Below are 23,213 nucleotides of genomic sequence, written 5' to 3' on the forward strand. Positions count from 1 at the left end.
CACAGAAGTCCAGAGGAGGATGGTGCCCTCGCTAGCCTAATCCCCAGTCCCCTACTACCACAGCCTCGCAAAGATGGCACGGCCAGCCCAAGGTCACACGGCAGACGCTTGACTGCTTGGCCTATGACAGAGATCTAAAGGTTCCTTGTGTCAAGGCTCTTGCCACAAGACCCTGTGAACATAACCAGGCAAGATATGGAGGAAACAAAGGTTTCCAATTTTATTTTTCTTGAGAGCCTCCTTGGCCCTTTTGATTTTAATTCTGGGGAAAGAATTCAGTCAGACACCAAGTCAGAGTCTTAGTGAGGCAAACCACTCGCAAGAGACTGTGCGCAGGTTAAATATATGTGATTTTGAATATCAACAAAGGCCACAATCATTCCATAGAACTGAATAACCTAAGTCGCTCACTTCTAGTATCTATATCGCCCCCAGGGCCACATCGAGAACTTAACTTATTCTCTATTTCCTTGCAGGTCAACTTAAAGTAACTCTTTTCTCTTTTCCAGAAGCTGCATAACTGACCCTCTTCCAGCCATGGTCCCTGTCCATGGCCACTTCTTTCTCCCAATTGTATTAAGTTCTGTGGGTTAAGCCTGCAGAGCATAAAATATGGATGAAAATCAGATGCAGTCTCATCACTTTCTAACCCCAAAGGGCATGCCTTATTTGTTGATTAATTTGGTATTATCAAGTAGAAAGAGATGCCTTGGTCATATTTTATCATATGTATTCTATTTTTTATGGATCTAAAATGTCTTTATTTCCTATTGAACCCCAGCCTCTTAACCTCACATCTCCTACTTCAGAGGTTTTCAAACCTTTTTCAGGCCAGGAGCTATCTGCAGGAACACAGCAGGCAAGAGATTACTCTAGTTCTTTGTACTTGCTGGAACTAAATAAATAAACCATGCTTCTCTGGAGAAAAAAATGATGAGCTTGTATCCAGTTTTGTCCATATCATATTACCTATAGGCTTTAGTCTTTGCTTTAAAGCAAAGTCTATTGATTGCCCCCTCACTGGAACAATTTAAGTAAGAATCTCATTCCTTCACTTGTTCATTTATCTATTCATTTATTTTGAGCTGGCTTGATTCGAGCCCAAAATTTTGAGGGAAAAGTTGGCATCAAGCCTACAGCAAGTCTTTAGGGAGAGAAACTTCAAGCATTGTTCCAAGAGACTACATGACGCGGTCTGTTGTAAGGGGCTCAGTTTACTCATAGTTTACTCACAGTTTACTTATTGCTGATTCAAAGTGGAAAGTAAAAATAAAAATTAGCAAGCTGGAATACATTACAGATGAATCCCTAACCCCTGACTGATGGCTTTTCTTAGAACACAGATGTAGAAAGCCAAGTAGATGGTCTCTGGGTAACCATGCATAGCTAGGCAGGAACGATAGAAGGTGATTGGCTTCTGCCCCCACCTTACCTGCTCAAGCATCAGCTCTCTTAACCGTGCAATTTTCTCTCCATCTTCAGGGTGACTTAAGATATATTCTTTGACAAAAAATGCCTAGAGAGAGAAGGGATAGTCAGTTTACTTCAGGGGAGTTAAAAAGAAAGTATGAGCCACAAACCTGCTACTAAAGACCCAGCATCTTTAAAGAAGCACCAGTGTAAACCACATTTGTGGTGGCAGAAGGAATTACTCCTACTATGGACAGCTGGTCAGAAAGGGCCTATAAGGAAAGGATTGTTTAAGGGAGAGCAGAAATTATGTAAATAAGTGTCTTTGATATAGCAAGCAAGTAGCAAATCCAAATCAATAAGCTTTATATCAAAAAATAAAGTGCTTGAAGAGTCAGTATGACTAAAATTGTGGCCTCACCTTCCAAGCTGTTGTGCTTTTCTGTTTAAAACCACAAGGGCAGATGAAAAGTCCACTTAAAGATCTTCTAAACAAGATCAGATTTTTCTATGCCCGGGAACCTCTTTGGTCAGGGAACTGGTTTTAGGTAGACATTTATTCAACAATCTTGATAACCTTTATTCATCCAAGAACACACACACACACACACACACACACACACATTTTGTCCTCAAAATATCACATATAGGAAAATGGAGTAAGTGTGCATCGCAAATGACTGTTTGCTCTACTTAACAAAGAACTCTGTATCAGTGGGAGCCCTATATTAGCATGTGGCAATTTGTACATATTTTGAAAAAAGACTTCTGAACCCCTAAGAAATCACACTTAAAAACTTTAAGATTTTATTTATTAGAGAGAGAGAAAGAGAGATAAGCAAAAGAGAGCACAAGCAGGGGGAAGAGGCAGTGGGAGAGGGAGAAGCAGGCTCCCCACTGAACAGGGAGCCCCACAGAGGGCTTGATTCCAGGACCCTGGGATCATGACCTGAGCAGAAGGCAGACACAACTCACTGGGCCACCCAGCTGCCCCCATTTAAAAACTTTCAAACAACAACACTGAATCCTCACCTCTTGATACCTGGAAACCCCGCCATTCACCGCAGCATCTATAACTCCATTCAGGCACATGGTCAAGGGATTGATATTCTGCATCTGTCTTGTCTGACACTGACTAATCAGAGTCTTCAGCTGCTGATTTTTATTTTCCAATACTTCAATTGCATTCTCCAGAGGACTCATTTCTACCTGAGAAGCAAATGAGAATAAACCACATTTTGGATTTTGTGACATTCAAGAAGAAAATAGATTGTCCATGTTCTGAATGATCTGTGCTCCCCCTTGGCCCCCATCAATATCTCTACCGGGGGGCCATACAGTAGAATAGACATGCATGTGGAAGACAAATGAACTGTGCATTCAGAGTTCTGGAAAGTGAAGGTGATTATACCAACTGGTTGAAATGAGGTTTGGGTAATCAGCAATCATCAATTATATATTAGTACTGCAACAAGCCATGTAATCCTTAAACGAAAACTCGATCTCATGTCTATTTAAACTCATTTTTCTTTTCTTATGAAGGGTTAAGTATTCAGGGGCCCTGCATGTTATTATCACCTTTTTAGTTGCTTACTTAATGAAGAGCACCACAGGAGATACAAAGATGCATTTACAAATCCTCTGATGTCAAGGAGCTTTCAGCCCAGTTGGGAAGATGGGACATATGCCCATATGGACCCCATATGCATATATATCAGCACCATAAGGTGGCACAGGATGGTACTCAGTTGGGAGTTACAGAAAATAAGATAATCATATATGCTGCAGGATCTATTTGTTGAAGGAGAGCCAAACAGAATTATAATGACTTAAAAATTCTAGGTTATATGGGCGACCTGACTGTGAAAATGATGAAAGTGTTCTTCAGATGTTAAACATTGTGGCCATTATTGTCATTGACATTCTTTTTGAAGTGAAGGTCTGCCAAGCTCTTAGCCGTAAAATAATTCAAGCTTACAATAAGCACATTTAAATATTGTTTTTTTCAGTTAAGGAAACAAATTAGATTTTTAAAGGTCACTTACATCGTCTTAAAACAACACTGAAAAGTACTAGAATAATTTGACTATGTCAAAATTAAGATTATACGTTCTTCAAGAGACACTATAAAGAGAAGGAAAGATAAGCCAGAAAGGAGAAAATATTAATAACATATAATGCCATCAAAGAGCCTTTGTCCAGAATATATAAAGAACTCTTATAAACCAATAAGAAAAAAGCAAGTAACCCAATAAAAATTGGGCTAAAGACTTCTATAGGCACTTTACAAAGGAAGAAATCCAAATGGCCAATAAATATATGAAACGGTGTTGAACCTCACTTGATCAACAATGTGAAAAACAATACCACAGTAATACACTACTAAGCACCCACCAAATGGCAAAAATAAATAGGACAAGAGCAAACAAGGATGAGAAAGTACTTGCTAGACTCTCTCGATTTCGGCTGTTGGAAGTTCAAATTGTTTCAATCACTTTGTAAAACAATCTGGCATTATCCACTAAAGTTAAAGAGCTCTTTATTATACATTACGGTCCTACATGCAGTTCTCTGCAGGCATATATCTGAGAAAAAAGCGGAGTAGGAGATGTGTGTACATGTATGTGAAGAAACATAAGAAACATAAGAAAAATGGTCATAAGTGTCTCAAAAATCTCTATGTTCGCTGATAAGAGAATGCATAAGCATACTGTGGTAGGTTCACACCATGGGATGGGACACAGCAATGCAAAGGTCAGTCACAGGTAATACCATGGACTAACGTTACAATAGTACTGAGTAACAGAACCAAATTATAATAGAATATACACACTATGACACTGTTAGATACAGTTCAAAATCAGGCAAAAGGAAACTGACTTGTTTTGGGGAAACAAACTTAGATGATCAACCAAGCAAGGGAATGGATACCGCTTAAGTGAGGATAGCACTGACCTGTAAGGGAAAGGAAAGGGAGCGAGTTGCAACTGGAGAGAGGACATGGGAAGCTTCTGGGGTGCTCCTGGCAATGTTCTGTTTCTTGACTGAGTGCTGGTTGGTGGGTATTTATGACACTATTTATGACAATAAACCTTTGTCTTATAATCACAAAAGCTAAACTATAAAGGAAAAGTCTGATGGATGGAAAGTTAAAAAGTAAGACGTCTTAGGAAGTACAACAGTGGTTGCTAGGGGCCAGCGAGGGGGAAAAGAGGAAATGTTCAAAGGATTCAGAGTTTTCGTTTTGGGAGATGAAACTGGTCCGTTGCATAACAATGCCCACATAGTTAACACTGTTGTACCGTACACTTAAAAATAGTTAAGATGGAAAATTTTATATGTGTTTTGGCTGATGGAGAAAAAAAATCAGCTCATCTCTATAGATTCAAATACTGTTAATATGGGATCCCTGGGTGGCGCAGCGGTTTGGCGCCTGCCTTTGGCCCAGGGCGCGATCCTGGAGACCCGGGATCAAATCCCACGTCGGGCTCCCGGTGCATGGAGCCTGCTTCTCCCTCTGCCTGTGTCACTGCCTCTCTCTCTCTCTCTCTCTCCCTGTGTGACTATCATAAATAAATAAAATTAAAAAAAATACTGTTAATATGAATACTTAAAAAGTAAATAAAATGCAACACAGACCAAAGATAAATAATAACTTCAGGAAATGTTTCCACAAATATTCCTAATTATTGATATTTCTCAAATACTGAAGAAAATCAGACATAGGATATAACCAGTGCATTCACAAAATAAAGAGAAACAAGTAAATAATACAAAAACATATCATCTCCTCCAGTATTCAACAAATGCCAAAAAAAAAAAAAAATCAACCCTAGTATGATCACTTATGATCTGTTATTTGGAAAGATTTAAATAACACAACCCTGTTGTGCCCAGGGTTGGAGAGGATGCTGGGAAACTGGGTATTCCCAAGAACAGTTATTCCCGCCAGACAAGATATAAGTTGGTAATATGCTGTTGTTGGTCCGTGAATCAAAGGTTAATCTATGGACTCTTTGATAGATCGTTTCACCCCCAAGGAAATTTTCCTAGGGAGATGGTCAAAGAAGTGTGCAAAGAATATTGTGTAAAAAATGTTCATCAAGGGACTGTTTTCTGCTAGCCCCCAGCCTGTGATCTTTAAATACCGTTTACCACTACAAAGCAGCAGGAGTCATTGGAGAAATGGTTGCTTTAAGGTCTGGGGCAGAGCATGTATAACTGAGCATGGAGTACCTAAGTCATCCCAGTAAGCCAGGAAGGCAGCTGGGAGGAGGGCATTAAAGCAGCTGGCCTGTGACCCTTCACTCTCTTTAATGGAGGCATATCTTTGGGGAATAGAAAAGGCGGCAGGTGAGAGGGTCTTATCCCCTTGTCAATTGAACCTTCAAGTAAATAGATTAAGACTAATTACTAGGAGGAAGAGATGGTATCTGTGTCCTCAGCTAAAGAATTGCTTATACTAATAAAACCTAGAACTCTGCCTGAAGACATGATTTCCTACAGAATGTCCCAGGAAAGTTTTATAACTCTCTGATGCACAAAATGGAATATTTCACAATTTAAATGTGCCCCCTGCGTGAGAAATCCTGTGAGCCTCACTTAAAGACTCTATTTCAAATTATTATTGATGTGGGGAAGAAGGATCTAGAAGATAAGGCTTGAGGTCTCAGATGTCTCTGTGCTTCATCTGAGCCTCCTGATTGCGTTACAGTTATTAGGCAAGCTTGCTGCCGATTCCCACATCTGATTTGACAATCCAGGCCTGTGTGTCAGCTCAGTAACGACTACTGGATACTATCAGAGACTCAGAAGTCGATCTGAAGAGGCTCCCAAGGGCAAAATGGAACCTGAAAATTAATAACAGCAATAACTGCAATGGATTTAAAAAAACTAAGCATGCTTAAATCCATGAATTACCAATGATACGAAAAACAAAACCAACCAAACAAGAACTTCCGTGGTCACTTTTATAAGGTGTTATCCTTCCCCTGCTATACCTCAGGGTACTCGTATAGTTGATGAGAGAATGCTTCTCACTGCAGAAGTGTTCCAATGAATAAACAAAGAAGGAATGATAAGATACCACCACTTTGTGACACCCAGTAGCTGGGAGCCATGATCATCAGTGGCTGCCAACTCAGCAACAAAAGAGAGACAACCAGAAGCATGTGACATCCCCTATGAAGTACTCTTGCAAAAGAAATAAAAATGAAAAATTCAAAATAACAGTATCTTATCAAACTCCTAAACCTAATTGCCAATTTACAAAAAAATATAGGGACAAAGAAACCCATTAAATTATCCCACTGGTTCAGTCTGCAGATTGCAAGGAAAAAAAGCAATTCAAGGAGAACCTATAGATCAAAAGAGACTTTAGGAGACATTTCAACTAGCTGCAACGTATGGCCCTTATTTGGATCTGAACTGAAACAACAAACGACTATATGTTGGCAAATTGAATTTAAATGAAATATTAAAAAATAAATAAATAATAAGACTAAATAAATAAAATCTTTAAAAAAATAAAAAAGACAACAAATGACCAAAAAAAGACCCAAACAAAACTCATAAAGTAAACAGACCCTTGGTGAAGTGTGAACACTGACTTGATATTTTATGTGAAGGAATTCCTCTTAATTTTTTTTTAGATGAGATGATGCATGATATTGTGGTGATATTTTTTTGTTAATACACATACTGGATTATTTATAGATGAAATGATAGGATGCCTGAGATTTACTTTACAATAACCCAGTATAAAACAGGTGCTGGTAAAACAATATTGGCCTTTTGGATGGCTGTTTAAGTAAAATGATGGGAAAATCAGGTTCAATATATATTTTCTTTATTTTTGTATGATAGAACTTAAATTTAAAAGGGACACCGGGTGCTCTGCACAGAGGTGATGGCAGGGGATTAAGGGAAAAGCACATGACCACTTAGGTAGGACACTACTGCAGAAACCAGACGCTAGATGGTGCTATTAGTGGGGGCTGGCGAAGAGTGGCTGGATTCTGCGTTTATTCTGATAGGAGAGCCCCATGATTTCCTGATGAATATAACATGACGTGAAAATATTCTCATTATCTGTAGTTGGCGTTTAAAACCTCATAATACATTTCCTTTATAGTTTTTAAATCTTGTTTAAATTTTTTTTAAATGAGCTTACTTTATTAATCAGAAAAAAAGTACAGATTTTTTTTGTTCTCAAGACAATAAAGGCAATTTCCAAGAAAACAGTAGTTCAAAGGCATTGTTATCTTCAAAAGAATAGGATAATATATTCTGGGGTTATGACTTAGTGAGTAAAGGCCCACAGTCTCCTTTAACACCTCTGGTGCCAGATGCTTCACATTTCAGAAAATTTCAAATTTTGGAAATGTGATATATAGCTCGAAGCATATTACATAATCCTCAAGAAAGGTCTGGGGAGACTCTCTTTAACCAAACGCATTAATATTTCCACAGTAAAACATAGGAATATTTGTACTAAGTGAAATACAGATCATGAGTGGTCTTACGTCAGATCAGGTCAGGCTTATTGCCAAACTGAGTTTTGGAGATGAGCTTATGAAAACATCTTTTGGTTTTGAGAATCTTTTAAGTTTTGGCATTGTACATAAGGAATTTCAATTCAGGTTGGGATACATGTATTTAGTACCTACTACATGCCCCTGATCTCGAGGACCTTATATGCCATGAACTGAAGCGGTAAACCAGCAACTTTATTTTATTTTATTTTATTTTATTTTATTTTATTTTATTTTATTTTATTTTATTTTATTTTATTTTATTATTTGTTTGTTTGTTTGTTTGTTTATTTATTTATTTATTATTGTTATTTTTTTAACCAGCAACTTTAATAGAAGGTGGGGACATTCCAGGCAGTAAGAACAAGAGAAAGACATAAGGTTGTTATGAGTGGGCTGTGTTCAGGGAACAAAGTAGCCCAATTTAATTTGTTCTGTTTGACAGAATGTAAGATTATATATATTCTAATAAAGTAGGCAGCTGACGTTTGAAAGGTTGTGTTTTGTAACGCTTCTTTAATCATTATCAGCATGGTACTTTTATGCCTATTTGTACGTGTGTGTGTGTGTGTGTGTGACGGGGAGGGGGTTATATTTCAAAGGTTAGGACCATTGGTAAGGCCTCAGAGAATTTAACACTCTGGGTAGTAAGTAGATGAAAAGGATCTCTGAGTCATTAATGCAGGGCTAGATGACTAAGAACATTCTGTGGGTTGGGGCAATGCCATTCAGCAGGAAGCATAACAAGACCTTCTGACGCTGTTGAGCAGTCTCTCCTCTTCCGTGGAAGGCACCAGGGTATACTATGTGGGCCACCAGCTCTGGGCACCCTTGACTCACACCCTACAAGAAGACGAGTACACTGAGGCAGTCTACTGAACTGAGTTCCATTTGTTTCGGAAGCCACGTGGACTTTTCAGCACTGTGAAGGGAAGATGCCCCTAAATCCTGAGCTTCATCGACCATGATAAGCTGAGTGGTTTCAGTGCTTAGTGAAGTTTCAGGTTGGATAAGCCATTCTTGGAAGATGATTTGGGCAGGAGCTACTTACTTACTCCCTGACAGAGTAGGCTTGTCATCTAAATAAGAAAGGGGTTAAATGATATTTTCACAATTGTCAGGTTTTCTATCAGGTAGAGGGCTACGGCAATCAAAGGGCTGGCTTCGATCACGATGGATGCCCCAAGGGAGGGAGAAGGGCTGCGGCTTGGGTGCAGGGCTGCCATGAGGTGCTGCGAGCCTGAAGAGCGGCAGAGGCACCAGGGCAAGGTCTCACCCGGATATAGCTGCTGTCGGCTCCAGAACTGGGGCCCAGAGCTGGAGCATGTTTTACAGCCTGAAGGGTTCTGGGGTGCTGGTTTCCAGGTTTTAGAATGCCACCTGCTGGTCTCTAGCTGGTGTTCACCCGGGACTGCTCAGTGAGGCTAACCCTTCTACTGCCAACAGGAAGACAGGGTGCTGGGGCTCTGCGCCAGACCCCCTGCAGCCCCTAAGGACACTGAGCTAAAAGGCATGGATAGAATTGGCTTTCGGGTCAGGAAAATCTGGGCTCGAATCTATCCTTTTTTATTGTCTTGATGTGAGACCTCTGGCAAAGGCTTTTAACTTCTTGTTGAATCTTGCAAAAATAGGGGTAGGGATACATACCTCATAGTTTTGGTAGGATGAGTCAGTAAGACAAGGTAGAGAACCTCTTCCCTCTGGCCTTACAGGAATTCGAATTCCGGATCTTTTACTCAAGGACCCGAGTTGTTCCCATGCTGTAGTCAGAGTCCTTTTTGAGGAATGCCTCTCGCTGGCCAGACTAGGAGTACAGTAACGCTCCCCTTCAAGCCTTGGCCACACAGGGGTCAATACCATTAACATTCACTAACTTTATGCGCTTCCGGGGACTTGGAGTCAACAGCAGAAGCAATGAATCTATGGCGTGACTCCCGGTGAGCAACTGTGATGGGAAAGTACCTTAGAATAAGCTCTGATCCTTACCACTTCACGCTTTTCCACTTCAAACCAGCGGGAAATTCCAGGTAAACTCTGCACCAAGTACAGCGATGTTCTCTCCACCCAGAGACTCTACGGAATACAAAACAAATTAAGGCCCCAAGTGTCCCTTCTTTGTAGTTACTGAGCTATGACTAATGTGTGCCATTCAATTTGGTCAGGTTTGCTTATTTCTGTAGGCTTCTCTCTAGCATGTGGGCCATCCTTTGGCACTCGTGAAGCCATCACAGTAAGATGCCACCGAGGCCGGGTTAATAGTTCCATTCTATGTTGTCAGACACTTTTTCCTGCGTGGACTACATGATCTACTTCAGACAGCGAGCTTGAGATATAACAAGAGGCCACTACGTTATTTCCTTTGCCTGTTCTTTCAAATTCCAACGTAAACCCCCATCACTCTTTAAGGTCTTGCCATTTTTATCTAGAAGGGGGAAGAGTATCAGCCAGTCAACACAGGAGGAAAGGTCCGTGAGGAATCATGTAGCTCCATCTTTCTCTTGTAAAGAGGAAGAAGCTAAGCATCAAGGAGGCAGTGCTGGGGGGTGACCTGCTTGGGGGTATGTTCTAGTTTCCTGTAGAAGCGGCACAGACCCTATCTCCTAGAACTTCTGACGTCCTCACTGGGCCACATTTTCTCATGCCCATTTCAAAGGCCATCATCCAGGAGGATCTGTATTTAAGGAGCCGAGGCTCCCCTGGCCAGGAAGGGCACCCCCGTGACACGTGAAGCCACAGCTGCCTTGATGGGAGCCGCTGCGGGTGACAGATTTCTCTTTTGTCAACCACGTTTCTGTGTGCATGCCTCCTTTCTCTTACCTCAACAAAGTACATTCTCAAGAGGATGATAAATTTGACAAACTCCCTGAAACAGTGCCACTTATTCCAGAACAACAGAAAATGGAAGGATTTCTTCATGTCGGCCAAGATAGACTGAGACCAATAGGGCAGGGTCCCTGGGACGGTGGCCCGGAGGTCGGCGGGGAAGGGAAGGCTCAGGGCCAAGAGGAGGGAAGGTTCAAGGTGCGGGGAGAGAGCAGGAGGCTGCAGGCACACGGCCGGTGGGGGGAGGACGGTGCTGCTCAGAGGAGGTGACGCGTGAGCGGGCTGCTGACGAGCGAGTAGGAGTTTGCCAGGCGGAGGGCGGGGAGGGAGGCAGCGGGAAGCAGCCCGCACAGGCCCCATAGCAGGAGACGGGGGAGAGAAGTTCAATGTCGGGGAGCCCACCAGGAGGGCAGGCGAGTGGGCTGTGGCACTGATGAGGCTTCTGGAAGGGCAGCTTGGAGCCAGATGCCAAGCGCTGCATGCACAGGCATGAGGAGCCAGATTTCTTATCATTTTTCTGGGGGGACTGCCATCCCACTGACAATACTTAAAGTGATGGCCACGAGGAACTGCGGTGCAGAGAAGGTACTAGAAGGTGTGGGTGGTCGTGTTGGGGCTCCGGGTCGTTAGGACGTGACTTTGAGCAAGTCGACTGCCTGACTCTGGGGGATCTCTCAGACTTGGCATTCAGTGAAAACACCTGCAGCCGAAACTACATCACAAACTAACGATCGCTAATTGGTTTTGTGGGACACAAAGAAAAATGGAAGTATCCAAAAGGACTAGAAAATAATGGTGGGTTTTCTCAGTGACATCCCAGGACCGTCTCTTCCAACAGTTCTTTGCCTTGATACGTAACCCGTCAGCCTCCTGGCACAGAGGACTGCTCGGTGTGAGGCCCATCGTGACACTGCGGCCCAACCTCAGCTTCCCGTTGCGATCACCGGGCCGGGTCCGATCCCGGAGCCACTGCTGTGGGCACTGGGAACGGACACTTGGGCAGACGGAGGCCACAAGGCAACTTAACATCACGCCGTCAACGCTAATCGTGTTAGGAGAACGTTTCCCAGCTTAAGTAGAGACTCTGTGATGAAAGAAGCTAAGCCGATTGGCCCACAGTAATGGGTTTGTTTTGTGTTCTGACTACCTGGGGCTCTATCTGGTCTCACTGTTATCAAGAAAAGAAGAGATTATAATGTCTCTGTGGCACCCCCCCCCCCAGTGGGGCTGTGACAGCCCGAGAGACAGCAAGGCGTATTACAGCTGGTGGGAACAGACAGCTCACAGCACAGGCAAGGGGTCTATGGGGCGCCTTCATTCTGTGTCTTCTCAGAAGTCCTAGTGACACCCCATCCTAACAAGAAAAAGCAGAGGATCACACGGAAATCTTCCACTGTACCAGCAGTCTACCTGGTTGTTCCCCGTCTCAGAAGCTCCTCTTCCCTGTCAGTCAGGCATTCGTTACTCACCACTGACTACTGTCTCTGAGAATGAACACCCTGAGGTCCCCTCCACTCGTTCAGCATGAAGGAATGACAGGACTGGGCTCAACCATGACATCTTTGACATGGTCTGAGGACCACCAGCATTGTCACAAAGAAGCTGATCCCAGGCCTTCCTCTCAGACCTACTGAGGCAGGATTCCTGAGCTAAGAAGGCTGGTTATGAAAGCACCCCATGGCACTCAACTCATACAGTTGAGTTTGAGATCAACAAGACTAAATGATTTCTGGTCCCTTCTGGTTCTATCACTTGATTCCATTCTTTTTTTTTTTTTTTAAGATTTTATTTATTTATTTGACAGAGAGGGGGAGAGGGAGAGATGGAGAGATAGAGAGCGAGCAAGCTAGCAAGCACAAGCAGGGAGAGGGGCAGAGGGAGAAGCAGACTCCCCACCGAGCAGGGAGCCTGACTCGGGGCTCCATCCCAGGGCTCTGGGATCATGACCTGAGCTGAAGTACTTAACTGACTGAGCCACCCAGATGCCCCTATTGGACTCTAAGTATTTATCCAGGGGCTTGTCCCAAGAAGCTCACAGGAAGCCGTATGTAATGAGAACTGCACGGTACCTTGAATTCATTCTCTTTATCTTTAGTGCCTTTGTGAAATGGTCTGTCATAGCGGAATTTCCAGATATGATTCACTTTATAGAAACTTTTGATGTTGTCCGGAACACCCTCTCTCTGCAGGACCTCCTGGCTCTCCGGAATAGGAGTCACGGCATATATCTGCAAATCTAGGATTAAAAAGTCAAGGAAGAAACCTGACTTGGCAAACGCCACAGAAATCTGGCTTGAGCTGCGCTGTGGCAGAGAGCAGAGGATGGGTAACAATCTGGTGCTTCCGTTGGGTCAAAGTCATTTAAAAAAATTGCCAAGAAGGCGCCAAGAACTCAATTGACAACAAACCATTTCTCAAACTACAGGCCTTGCACTAGGTTTAGGGAGGTGATTCTAAGTACCTGATTAAAATAATTCATGAATTTATGTATCACTGATTTTTTTTTTTCCTTTTTCCTCTTTTTGGTGTTTTGGTGGGGGTGGGTGGGAAGGGCTTGGATCTTAGGTACTCAGAATCGTATTAATCCTAATCCTCATTTAAGAGACACTCTTCTCTTTAGTCCATGCATGGCCCCTCTTAATTAATGTTTGTAAAATAATGTATAAAGATCCATGCAACCGTGGCCAAAGACAGAAACCAGTTCTGACAGTGATTTATATTTACCTGTGTGATGCTCTGTGTCTCCAGCCTTCCCACACTTGGGGTATCACTCTCCCAAATCTTGTACTGATTAGCAGAGTGTTGTTGTAGATGATATTTTTAAAATTACATTAAAGGGTATCATATTTACTAGTATAGTTACCTTCTTCTCTTCTCATTCAAAGAAGGATAGCAAAATCTTTTCCCTGATGTAAAGTCTTGCTTCTGTTGCATTTTATTTTCTACTTTGAAATGGTATCCATGATTATCAGTGGGAGCTTCTTGTCTCCTTAAAGATCGTAAGTTTTAGGAAGAGGCAGAAACATTCACAAGGGGTGAATTCCGTTTGTCTCTAGGGCCTGGGTAATTTCAGTTGAATTGTTCGTATTTTAAGACCATGAGAGTGTCAATTACACAGCAATCATCAAAGGCTGTCCAGGATGCCATGGCTAAGAGTCCCCCAAAGATACTAAGGCACCTCCTTCCCTGCGCTTCCTTCCAGAATAAAAATAAAAAGGGAAAAGGGGCTGAATGGCATATGCCAGTAAATATGATGCTATCGTTTTCTTCAACCGAAGCGGTTTCCACAGGATATGTTGGAGGAAAGTTATTCTAAGGGAAATCACTAAAAGGAGCTTTAAAAGCAGGGCTGAGATAGAAAAGTTTTAATTGAAAGGAAAAAAAAAATCTTAACCAGAATCCTTAAGGGATTTCCTTTCATCGGACATTGTGATAATAACTAGAACAATGCTGTTTGGAAGGAACTAAGCTAAAAATCAAGATGAAGGGAAGGAGAGAAAGTAAGAACATGGCTATTGCAAAGGGGCCAGAGGCTAAACAACCTGGCACAAAAGTGCTCTGCAGCTAATGGCCAGTGGATCTAGGTGTGGATACACTGAGCTTCCGCCTGGAAGATGGTCTCGTCGGGCTGGTTGGCATGCTGCATGGCGATGGCGTGGGGGAACTCATTCAGCATTCTCTGTTGGAAGGCCTCCAGCCTTTCGTAGTCATGCCCTCGACACACAAACTCCTTATTCTGGAGGTGAAATAAAAAAAAAGAAAAGAGAGCCATGTAATTGAGTGCATTAATTACACAGAGAAGCCAAAAAGAGAGGACACTGGCAATGAGTGAACGTATGCCTCACCTCCATACACTATAACACAAAACCCCAAAAACAGTCTGAAAAATCTGCCCACATATGGAGAATGCAGGGCAAGGATCGTGAGCTTCAGACCCGGACGCAGTGTGCCATTCTTAGTGTCAGTGTGTTGGGGACAAAGAGGCATCTGATTCTCAGAGCACCAAGATTCAAAACAAGGCAATCGTGTCCCCCTGAGCGCTAACAAGCACGTGGTAAAGTTGTTTTGTTTTTTTAAATAAGCTAGGTATCAGAGTTTAGGGGATACATTCTCAATATGGAAAAAAAGAAAGTAAATGCAATCTTCAAAAATGCATTTTGCTGCATCCTTTGTAACAGCCACAGAGATCAGCCTCAACTCCGGATCCCGGCATGGAAAAAAGGAAGGCTGCGCCTGTTTGTGTTCCTGCTCTCAGCACGGCTGGCCCAGGAAGCTTCTCTGCCATCACCAACTCAGCACGGCTTCCTGTAGCCAAGGGTCTTATTTACGGGCCCAAACTGAGATTTAGGATTTTTAGGGACTTGCCAAATGGTGGACACATTTTTTTCTTTTTCTTTTTTTTTTTTTTTGGTTTGTCTGTTCTGTTTTACAAGGTGTACAAGTATTCTGTGGCCTGGGACTGTCTCTCATTCCGGAAAAATGAAGGTTATCCTTGAAGTAGGCCCGAGAGCTGGGAAGGTGGGCAGGGTTTCTGGAAAGCCCCGCACTGGTCAGGTTAGGTAAGAGGGAACTCTGCCACTTTGATGGTTATCAAGTTCACTGTGGACAAGAAACTGACACTCTGCACGTAACTTATTTAACCTACTAAGGGGTAGCTGGCTCCCGCGTGGCACCCACTGTAGAGCTGGGACCGAGGTTCAGGATCCCCAGGATCCCCACGCACTCTGTCCGCCTGCGCCGCATTCGAGCTCAGGGGTGGGACCAAGGCCTGAGCTCGGGCTCTGCTGAACGCGGCCAGTACATCCAGGAAAAAACTCCTACTTGCTACCGAGACCACGAAAGGTGGTGTTGTGGGTGACATGCCCTGAAGATCTTCTCAGAGAAAGAGGGAGACGTTCGAGGTCTGGGAGAGCTTGCTAAGGTCCAATGTTCTCAGCATTCCTCCGCTTGATGAGGTTCCTCTGTTGCACAAAACTGCCCCCAAGAAGAAATCAGAGCCACCACCGGAGGAATTCGAAACCCTGAGCAGGGCAGGGGGCTCAGGGCTGCGGCTGAGAAAAGGCAGCGGCAGGCAGAGGAGACAGCCGGGCCTGGGCCCCGGAAACCAGGCACGATCCTTTGGTGACACAGGCTAAGACGGACTACGTAGATGTCAGGCCCCCCAGACGATCCCGTGTTTAATATTTTCTAGGTAAAAGAAGGTATACCTTCTGATGCTATGTGCTTTTTACTCTACTCAAAAGATAATAAACTTGCTTGATAAGACTATATATATATATATATGTATGTATGTATATATATATTCCTGCATATCACAGAAGTCCTAAAATAAATATCTGAGGGCTCTAATAACTGCAATCTTGTGTATTACAGCAGTTTGTAAACTCAGGGGTTATTCTAAGCATATAATCAGTCAACAGTGTTAAGGCATTCTGAAATAAAAATGAATTTGGAGTCTGGTATTGGAGTTGTCAAGAAATAAAAAGGAGGGCAGCCCGGGTGGCTCAGGGGTTTAGTGCCACCTTCAGCCCAGGGTGTGATCCTGGAGACCCGGGATCAAGTCCCACGTCAGGCTCCCTGCATGGAGCCTGCTTCTCCCTCTGCCTGTGTCTCTGCCCCTCTCTTTATATCTCTCATGAATAAATAAATAAAATCTTAAAAAAAAAAAAGAAAGAAAAGGGAGTTAAGCATTGCCCCCATCAATCCATTTTTTTCATCACAGCTTTGAGATATAGTTCATGTACCACAAAATACACCCTTTTGAAGGTTTTCAGTATATCAACTATCACCACGGTCAAATGTGAGAACATTTTTGTTACCCTGAAGAGAAACTCATACCCTCTAACAGTCACTCCGTTTCCCTTCCCATCGCCCCAGCCTCTGGCGACCACTCCTCTACTTTCTGTTTCTATGGATTTGCCTCTTCTGACATTTCATATACATGGAATCATATACCATGTGGTCTTTTGTGACTGGCTTTTTCAATTAACATGATATGCTTAAAGTTCACCCACTGTGTAGCATATTTCAGTACTTCATTCCTTTCCTACTGCTAAATATTCCACTGTGTGGATATACCATATGTTGATGTTGTTTATCCATTCACCAGTTGATGGATATTTGGGCTGCTTCCACTTTTTGGCAATAGTGAATAATGCTGCTATGAACATTTGCGTATAGGTCTTTGTGTAGACATATGTTTTCAATTCTCTTAAGTATATACCTAGGAATGGAACTGCTGGGTCACATTTGTCAATACTTAAAATTTTTTTTATTATCTTTTTCTTTTGAAAAGGAAATATATATCTATGGATTAAAGAAAAATCCCAAACAGTACAGGGCATACAATGAAAAATAAATCTCTCTCCCATTCTTGACCTTGGTCATTCTTCCCCAACAAATCAGTACTCAGAGGTATTCTGTGCCTAAAGAAATTGTCAATAAAGAAGCCATTTTTCATGAGGGTAAAAAAAAACCAAAACAACAACAACAAAAAAAAAACCAAAAAAAAAAAACCAATCAACTTAGATCATACACTTATATAAATGTATTAATTTATTGCAGCTTGAAAAATTATCTTGAAATTGATCAATAAGGGAATTTTTAATGTTGATATTTGCTTGTTTTTAAATTGAAGGACAGACTAGAATCTGATTTCCTAAAAAGAGGTCCAGCCCTGTGATTCTGAAGGGTGCGGTGCCCCTTAGAAACCAATAGAGGGTGACCCTTCACTTTCACTTTGAAGAAAATGCTATTTTTATCTAGGAAAGCTGTTTTGAAAAGACTAATAACATAGGTTGATTTATTCTAATTGACTTTTTTAGAAGATTTTATTTATTTATTCATGAGAGACACAGAGAGAGGCAGAGACATAGGCAGAGAGAGAGGCAGGCTCCCTGTGGGAAACTCAATGCGGAACTTGATCCCAGGACCCCAGGATCATGACCTGAACCAAAGGCAGATAGATGCTCAACCACTGAGCCACCCAGGCATCCTTCTAATTGATTTTCTAACAATTTTTTCTTATTAGCCAATTCTGTTTTCTAATTTGCTAAATTCCCTTTAAAATTGTGGCTCCTAAATTTCTGACTTTAAAAAAACTTTACACTTTTATCATGGTTTCATTTATTAGATAAGCATCTAGAGTAGTTTATAGTGTACTTGCAGCTGAATTCAGAATTTGAGCAGGGCCACAATATGACTTTTGTGGGCTCCTTCCTCTATAAAAAAGGATTAAAAATCATACTGAGAGACTGATTTGGCATAGGGACAAATGAATACACGATAATCTAGTGTATCAGATACAATTTAATATATAACATTTCCTTCAACAAAAAAAAAACTCACTTTTTTCTTCTAATCTTTAAAAAAAATTAAAATACTTTGGTAGGTAATATTATGATTTGTAAACATTATACCCACTATATGTAATAGATTGATTAGTCCTGAGTATGATGTGGAAGAAAAAGTAATCTTTTGCTTTGCTTCATTTTGAGCCAAGAGAGGAAGGGCATCTGCTGCACCAGAGTTATGTCTGTACCCTCCTGTGGGGTCTCCAGCCCTCTCTCTGTGTGCTAGATTGTCTCTCTTCTACTCACTACCTAGATCCTGGCCATGCATTCTTGGTGGGGGTTGCTGATGACAGTCCGGGCCTAGTACGTCCACTTTCAAAATTTAGTCTTCAAAGTCAGCAAGTGTTCTAAACCTGTCTCTATTTTTGATCCAGAATCAAGCTTTCTTCTGTCCTTAGGTCCACCTGAAGAATCAGCTTTGTGACCATGTCACACACCATGACCATGCAGATTCCCTTATTTATTTATTTATTTATTTATTTACTTATTTATTTATTTATTTAATTTATTTATTTATAAAAAGATTTTATTTATTCACGAGAGACACATCTTACTTATACTAATATAAAAACAAGTTATGAAGGAGAAGTATCTGGAGTAATTTAAAAATTGAGCGAATTCATGACAAACTTTAAATCTCAGCATACAAATACTTCAGTATCTGTGTTGCTCTGCATCTTGCTTTAACTGCCAACACAATACGAATAAATATAGGATGGGGACCCTTGAAGGAGAAGGGAGAGGAGAAAGACTGGGCTTCATTGTTTGTTTAATAATCATCAACTTATCAACTTTTAGAATGAAAGTTTTATATGTATTTCCTTATTTATATATTTACATATGAAGTTTATCTCTATACGTATATGCTAAATATAGACATAGATTCCAAAATATCCAAACGTCATAGGCAAAAATTCATTTTAGTCTTACATAGAGCAAACACTCAAATGACAGGTTGACTGAAATGACCATATGCTTTGATGCCATGTAGACATGACATAAAAATCTCCTTGTTGGGTTAAAAGGGAATCTGCAGGGGATCCCTGGGTGCCTCAGCAGTTTAGCGTTGCATTTGATCCAGAGTGTGATCCTGGAGTCCCGGGATCAAGTCCCACGTCAGGCCCCCTTCATGGAGCCTGCTTCTCCCTCTGCCTGTGTCTCTGCCTCTCTCTCTCTCTCTCTCTTTCTCTGTGTCTCTATGAATAGATAAAATCTTTAAAAAAGAAAAAAAAAAGAAATTTAGGAAGAAAAATCAAATAATTGTTTGATACCTTGGGAAATTATTCAAAACAAGGTATTCTAGATTTAATATAGTGTCTGCAAACTAAAAAGTTAAATCTTATGACGTTATTGTCCTAAAAGGACATTAGCATCTTAGTTTTCTTGACTGGGATATCTATACTGAAGGTATAACAACAAGTTAAATAGTGCATTAACTTACTCTTAAGAAAAATGGAAATTTCTTCCCATAAAATCCAACTCTGAAGAACTCTGGTTCAAGGCGTTGCTGGTCCATGATTTTATCATACAAAGAGGCTTCCATCATCTGGAAAGCAAAGGAGATGTTCCAATAATTTTATCTCACCCTTCAGCTCTCCCTATTTATGGAAGAGGATATTTCTTTTCTATAAACGAGAACTTCATTGTAGTTTCCAGTTTGCAGAAAAGAAGGTTTCACTCCCTTTCTGTGCTTTAAGGTGGGGATCAGCAAACTGGTTCTGTAAATGGCCAGAGAACAAAGAGTCTAGGCTTTGCAGGCCATTTGGTCCATGTCACTACTACTCAGTCCTGTGATGTCCACAGGCTCCGTTTGTTGACCCTGTTTTTAAAGGAACAATTTTACCACATGTTCTCACCAGAGAAAATAATTTCTATGCACAAAGTCTCTCAAAAAGATATTTTCTTCACAATTAAATAAAAATCAACAAAAATGAAAAGAAAAGGAAAGAATGATTAGAGGCCGGATCTTTCTGGAAGATTCTAGTGCCAAAGGTACCACACCTGTGGATCTGGTTCTCCTTGGTCACAGTAATTCAGGACATTTGGAGGGTGCAACCTTGTACAGGGATAAACCAAACCAAAGGAGACCCATAGTGCAAAGTGCTGTCTGGGCTGAAAGCCCTTAAGTGTGTCTCTGACAATGTTGGCATTATGAAGCACATAAAGCTTATGGTTTTCCATTCATGGTATTATCATCCCCAGGGTTTATAGAGAAAGACTAATATTGCACTTGAAAACTTCTCCCCCTCCCCCTGCCCCTAGTAACAGCACCCCAAAGAGCAGTTGGCGTGAAGTGTAATGCTTTGGGTTTATAAAAATCCGAGTGACTATGGTACCCAAGGGCTCTCCCGGGTAAACACTGTAACCTCACTTCTGTCACAGGGACAGTATGCCAAGAGAAGCACAGCAATGTTTTTATATAAAACTGCAGGGCCTGCCAGGGCCAGCATGATGGACTGAAGTTAAAACAAGGTTTTTTCTCTTTGGTTTTCATGTTAGGAGAAACATCGATGAACCACTGGCATGAAATACTACGCCAGCAGTACAGGACCAGTTCCCGCAGGCTGGATGAGTTACTTGTGGGGCATGGGATTTTACGAGCTGTTAAGGGTTGACGATATCATCTCTTAAACTGCTACCTCAGAATTAAAAGGTAACATCATAATCTTCTCCCTACTTCAGAAACCCTGCAGAGCTTAAGTGTTATGAGATGACACAAAATGCTCATGGCTCTGAAGAGTAAGGACTCAGGGTGCACGAGGGGCCCATTTGAACCTAAAAAGAAAAGAAGGGACAAAACATTTGGTTCAGGGATACAGAATATTGAACTCTTCGAGCTCATGGGTACTAAGACCTTGGTTCAGGTTTAGCAAATAAAACATATTGCTGAAGCTAAAGGGATGACACCGACAGAATTTAGCCCCGAAATAGTTCCAAATGGGTCAGCACGCCATGTCTACTGTTTTGCGGTGCAGATTACGAAACTAAGAATGGTATGTTGTTGCAGAGCTCTGCGTACAGGTGAGAAGCTCTTCAAACAGTGGGGAGATTTTTCTTCAATAAACCAAAAGAATTAATCGTGATTAGATTGTGTATTCCAGAGGTGATGTTTAGAAGAGATCCAAGGCTCACTTTTGCGTACTAACTAAAAGCATTTGCTATTTGTCTGTATAAATAGCTGAGCATGCTTCAGAGGCAAGACTTCTCTTTCAAAAGCAAGACAGGTCGAGATGATCACAAAGTTAGTTTTTATGGAACGATACAGGAAAGTGAGTGAAAAAAGGATGCCTTAGGCTGATTAGCATGCACCCGGGTGCCTTACCCTCATCTTGCTCAGGTTTCTGTAGTCGTAATAACTCTCGTACTGCTCTGCAATCTTCCGGCACAAGATGATACCGTTCTCCCAACACTGTGGACAAATGAATGATATAAATGCTTACGATCCCACATCTACTTATTCCCACCCAGAGGTCAGGGTGGGACTGCTTTCAGATCATCAAGCCTTATTTCTTCATCTTTATATTCTACCTTTAATAGGGTCACTGCCACTTTAAGCTTGATCACAGCATGCAATCAGCATGTAAATTATTAAAAATCTTTAGGAAGCGAGAAAATATAATCCACTACAACAGGCATTAACATATGGTGCGGAAACATTTTCTGGTGTCATTTCAGAATCATCATCTTGAAATAACTACAGTTCCACAATGGCCAAGTACATGAATAAATAGGCCCTCGGTGCTAAGGAGGGAATTACCACTGACCCCTAAGGCCCAATTATCCACAGCTGGCATGCTGGATGCCGTGCTTGGCTCAATTGCACTTGTAAATTGTGAGGATCTAACCCAGCTGGTTGCTATCAGCAGAAATGCAAAAATTCTTTCGTCTAGCCCAAGTGTCAGCAAACTTTTTCTACAAAAGGCCAGACAGTACATAACTCAGGCTTTGTGGCCATACAGTCTATGTCACAGCTACTCAACTCAGCCATTAAGGCACAAAAGCAGCCACAATGAATAAACTTGTCTGTGTTGCAATAAAACTATCATCTAGGGACATCAAAATGTGAATTTCATGAAATTTTCATCTGTCAGATATTCTTTTTCTTGTGGTATCTTTCAAACACTCAAAAATATAAAAGCAATTCTTGGAATGTGGGCGATACAGAAATGGATGGTGAGCCAGTTGATCCAAGGGCCATGGTTTGTAACCCCCAATCTAGCAAAAAACCTTTGGAAGGGCCAAGGTAAGCAGATAGAGATTTAATGACAACTTATCCTAAAGATGGAAACTTTACCAATGGAGGATACGAAGGCGTTTCCTTACTATTAATGTTAAAAATGATATGTCAGTGTATTTAGATAAATAATAAAGGAGGATTGCAAAGAGGCAATTCCCTTGCATCAAATTATGCAATTATGTTTTGTAAAAGAACGACAGCCACTGTTTGTATTTTAGTCTCCTGTTTAACCTTGGCATTTGGGGAGCTATATTTAAATCTAAGACAGGTATCATCAAAGCAGCCAAATGTTCAAATCAAATAAACAACTGTGGTTGGATTCATAAGTTTTCCTAAAGGGCACAGCAAGCCCTTGAAGAGGGAGATGGGTGGGGAGGTGAAGTAATGGGCTGAATGGCATCATTATTAGCTCAGTGAGGTTTTCCCATACCCCATGGCATCTCTTAAGTATATGATGGGATGCCATAATATTCTTTAAACAACGTGAGTTTCATTTATTTTGCCTTACAAAGAAAGTGAAATGGGGCAAAACACATGCCGATTTGGGGAGGTGGGTGAGGGTGGTAATGATTTTCCAGAAAATAAAATACCTGGTGTTAAAACCTCTGGACCAGTGTTTTTCAAAATATGGCCCCAAGTTTGCACACACTGGAATCTCCTGAAGTCCTTGTTAAAGTCACAAAATCCCCTGCTTATGCCAGACAGACCTAATCAGAATGTCTAGAGGTGGGACCTGGGAATTTTAACAGACTCTTAGGTGTTTTCAATGCACATTAAAACCTGAGGGTGCCTGGCTTGAGGAGGTGGGCATCAAAAAACTAAATGAAAGGACACATGCCACCCACACAACCACCTTGA

General features: G+C 41.6%; 1 protein-coding gene across 5 annotated transcripts in view; it reads right to left on the reverse strand.

Moving 5' to 3' along the window:
- The window catches only part of DOCK4 (dedicator of cytokinesis 4), a 412,270-nt gene that overhangs the window by 16,814 nt on the left and 372,243 nt on the right, over positions 1-23,213 (reverse strand). For all 5 annotated transcript variants that reach the window (XM_055314619.1, XM_055314621.1, XM_055314620.1 and 2 more), the window contains exons 37-43: positions 21,441-21,527; positions 19,560-19,664; positions 14,361-14,502; positions 12,836-13,002; positions 9,930-10,016; positions 2,443-2,619; positions 1,433-1,516 (exon numbers count right to left, since the gene is read on the reverse strand). In XM_055314619.1, the coding sequence (XP_055170594.1) occupies positions 1,433-1,516; positions 2,443-2,619; positions 9,930-10,016; positions 12,836-13,002; positions 14,361-14,502; positions 19,560-19,664; positions 21,441-21,527 (849 nt within the window). The remainder of the gene's footprint in view (positions 1-1,432; positions 1,517-2,442; positions 2,620-9,929; positions 10,017-12,835; positions 13,003-14,360; positions 14,503-19,559; positions 19,665-21,440; positions 21,528-23,213) is intronic.

This window comes from Nyctereutes procyonoides, unplaced genomic scaffold, assembly GCF_905146905.1.
Source record: "Nyctereutes procyonoides isolate TBG_1078 unplaced genomic scaffold, NYPRO_anot_genome, whole genome shotgun sequence".
NCBI lineage: Eukaryota > Metazoa > Chordata > Mammalia > Carnivora > Canidae > Nyctereutes > Nyctereutes procyonoides.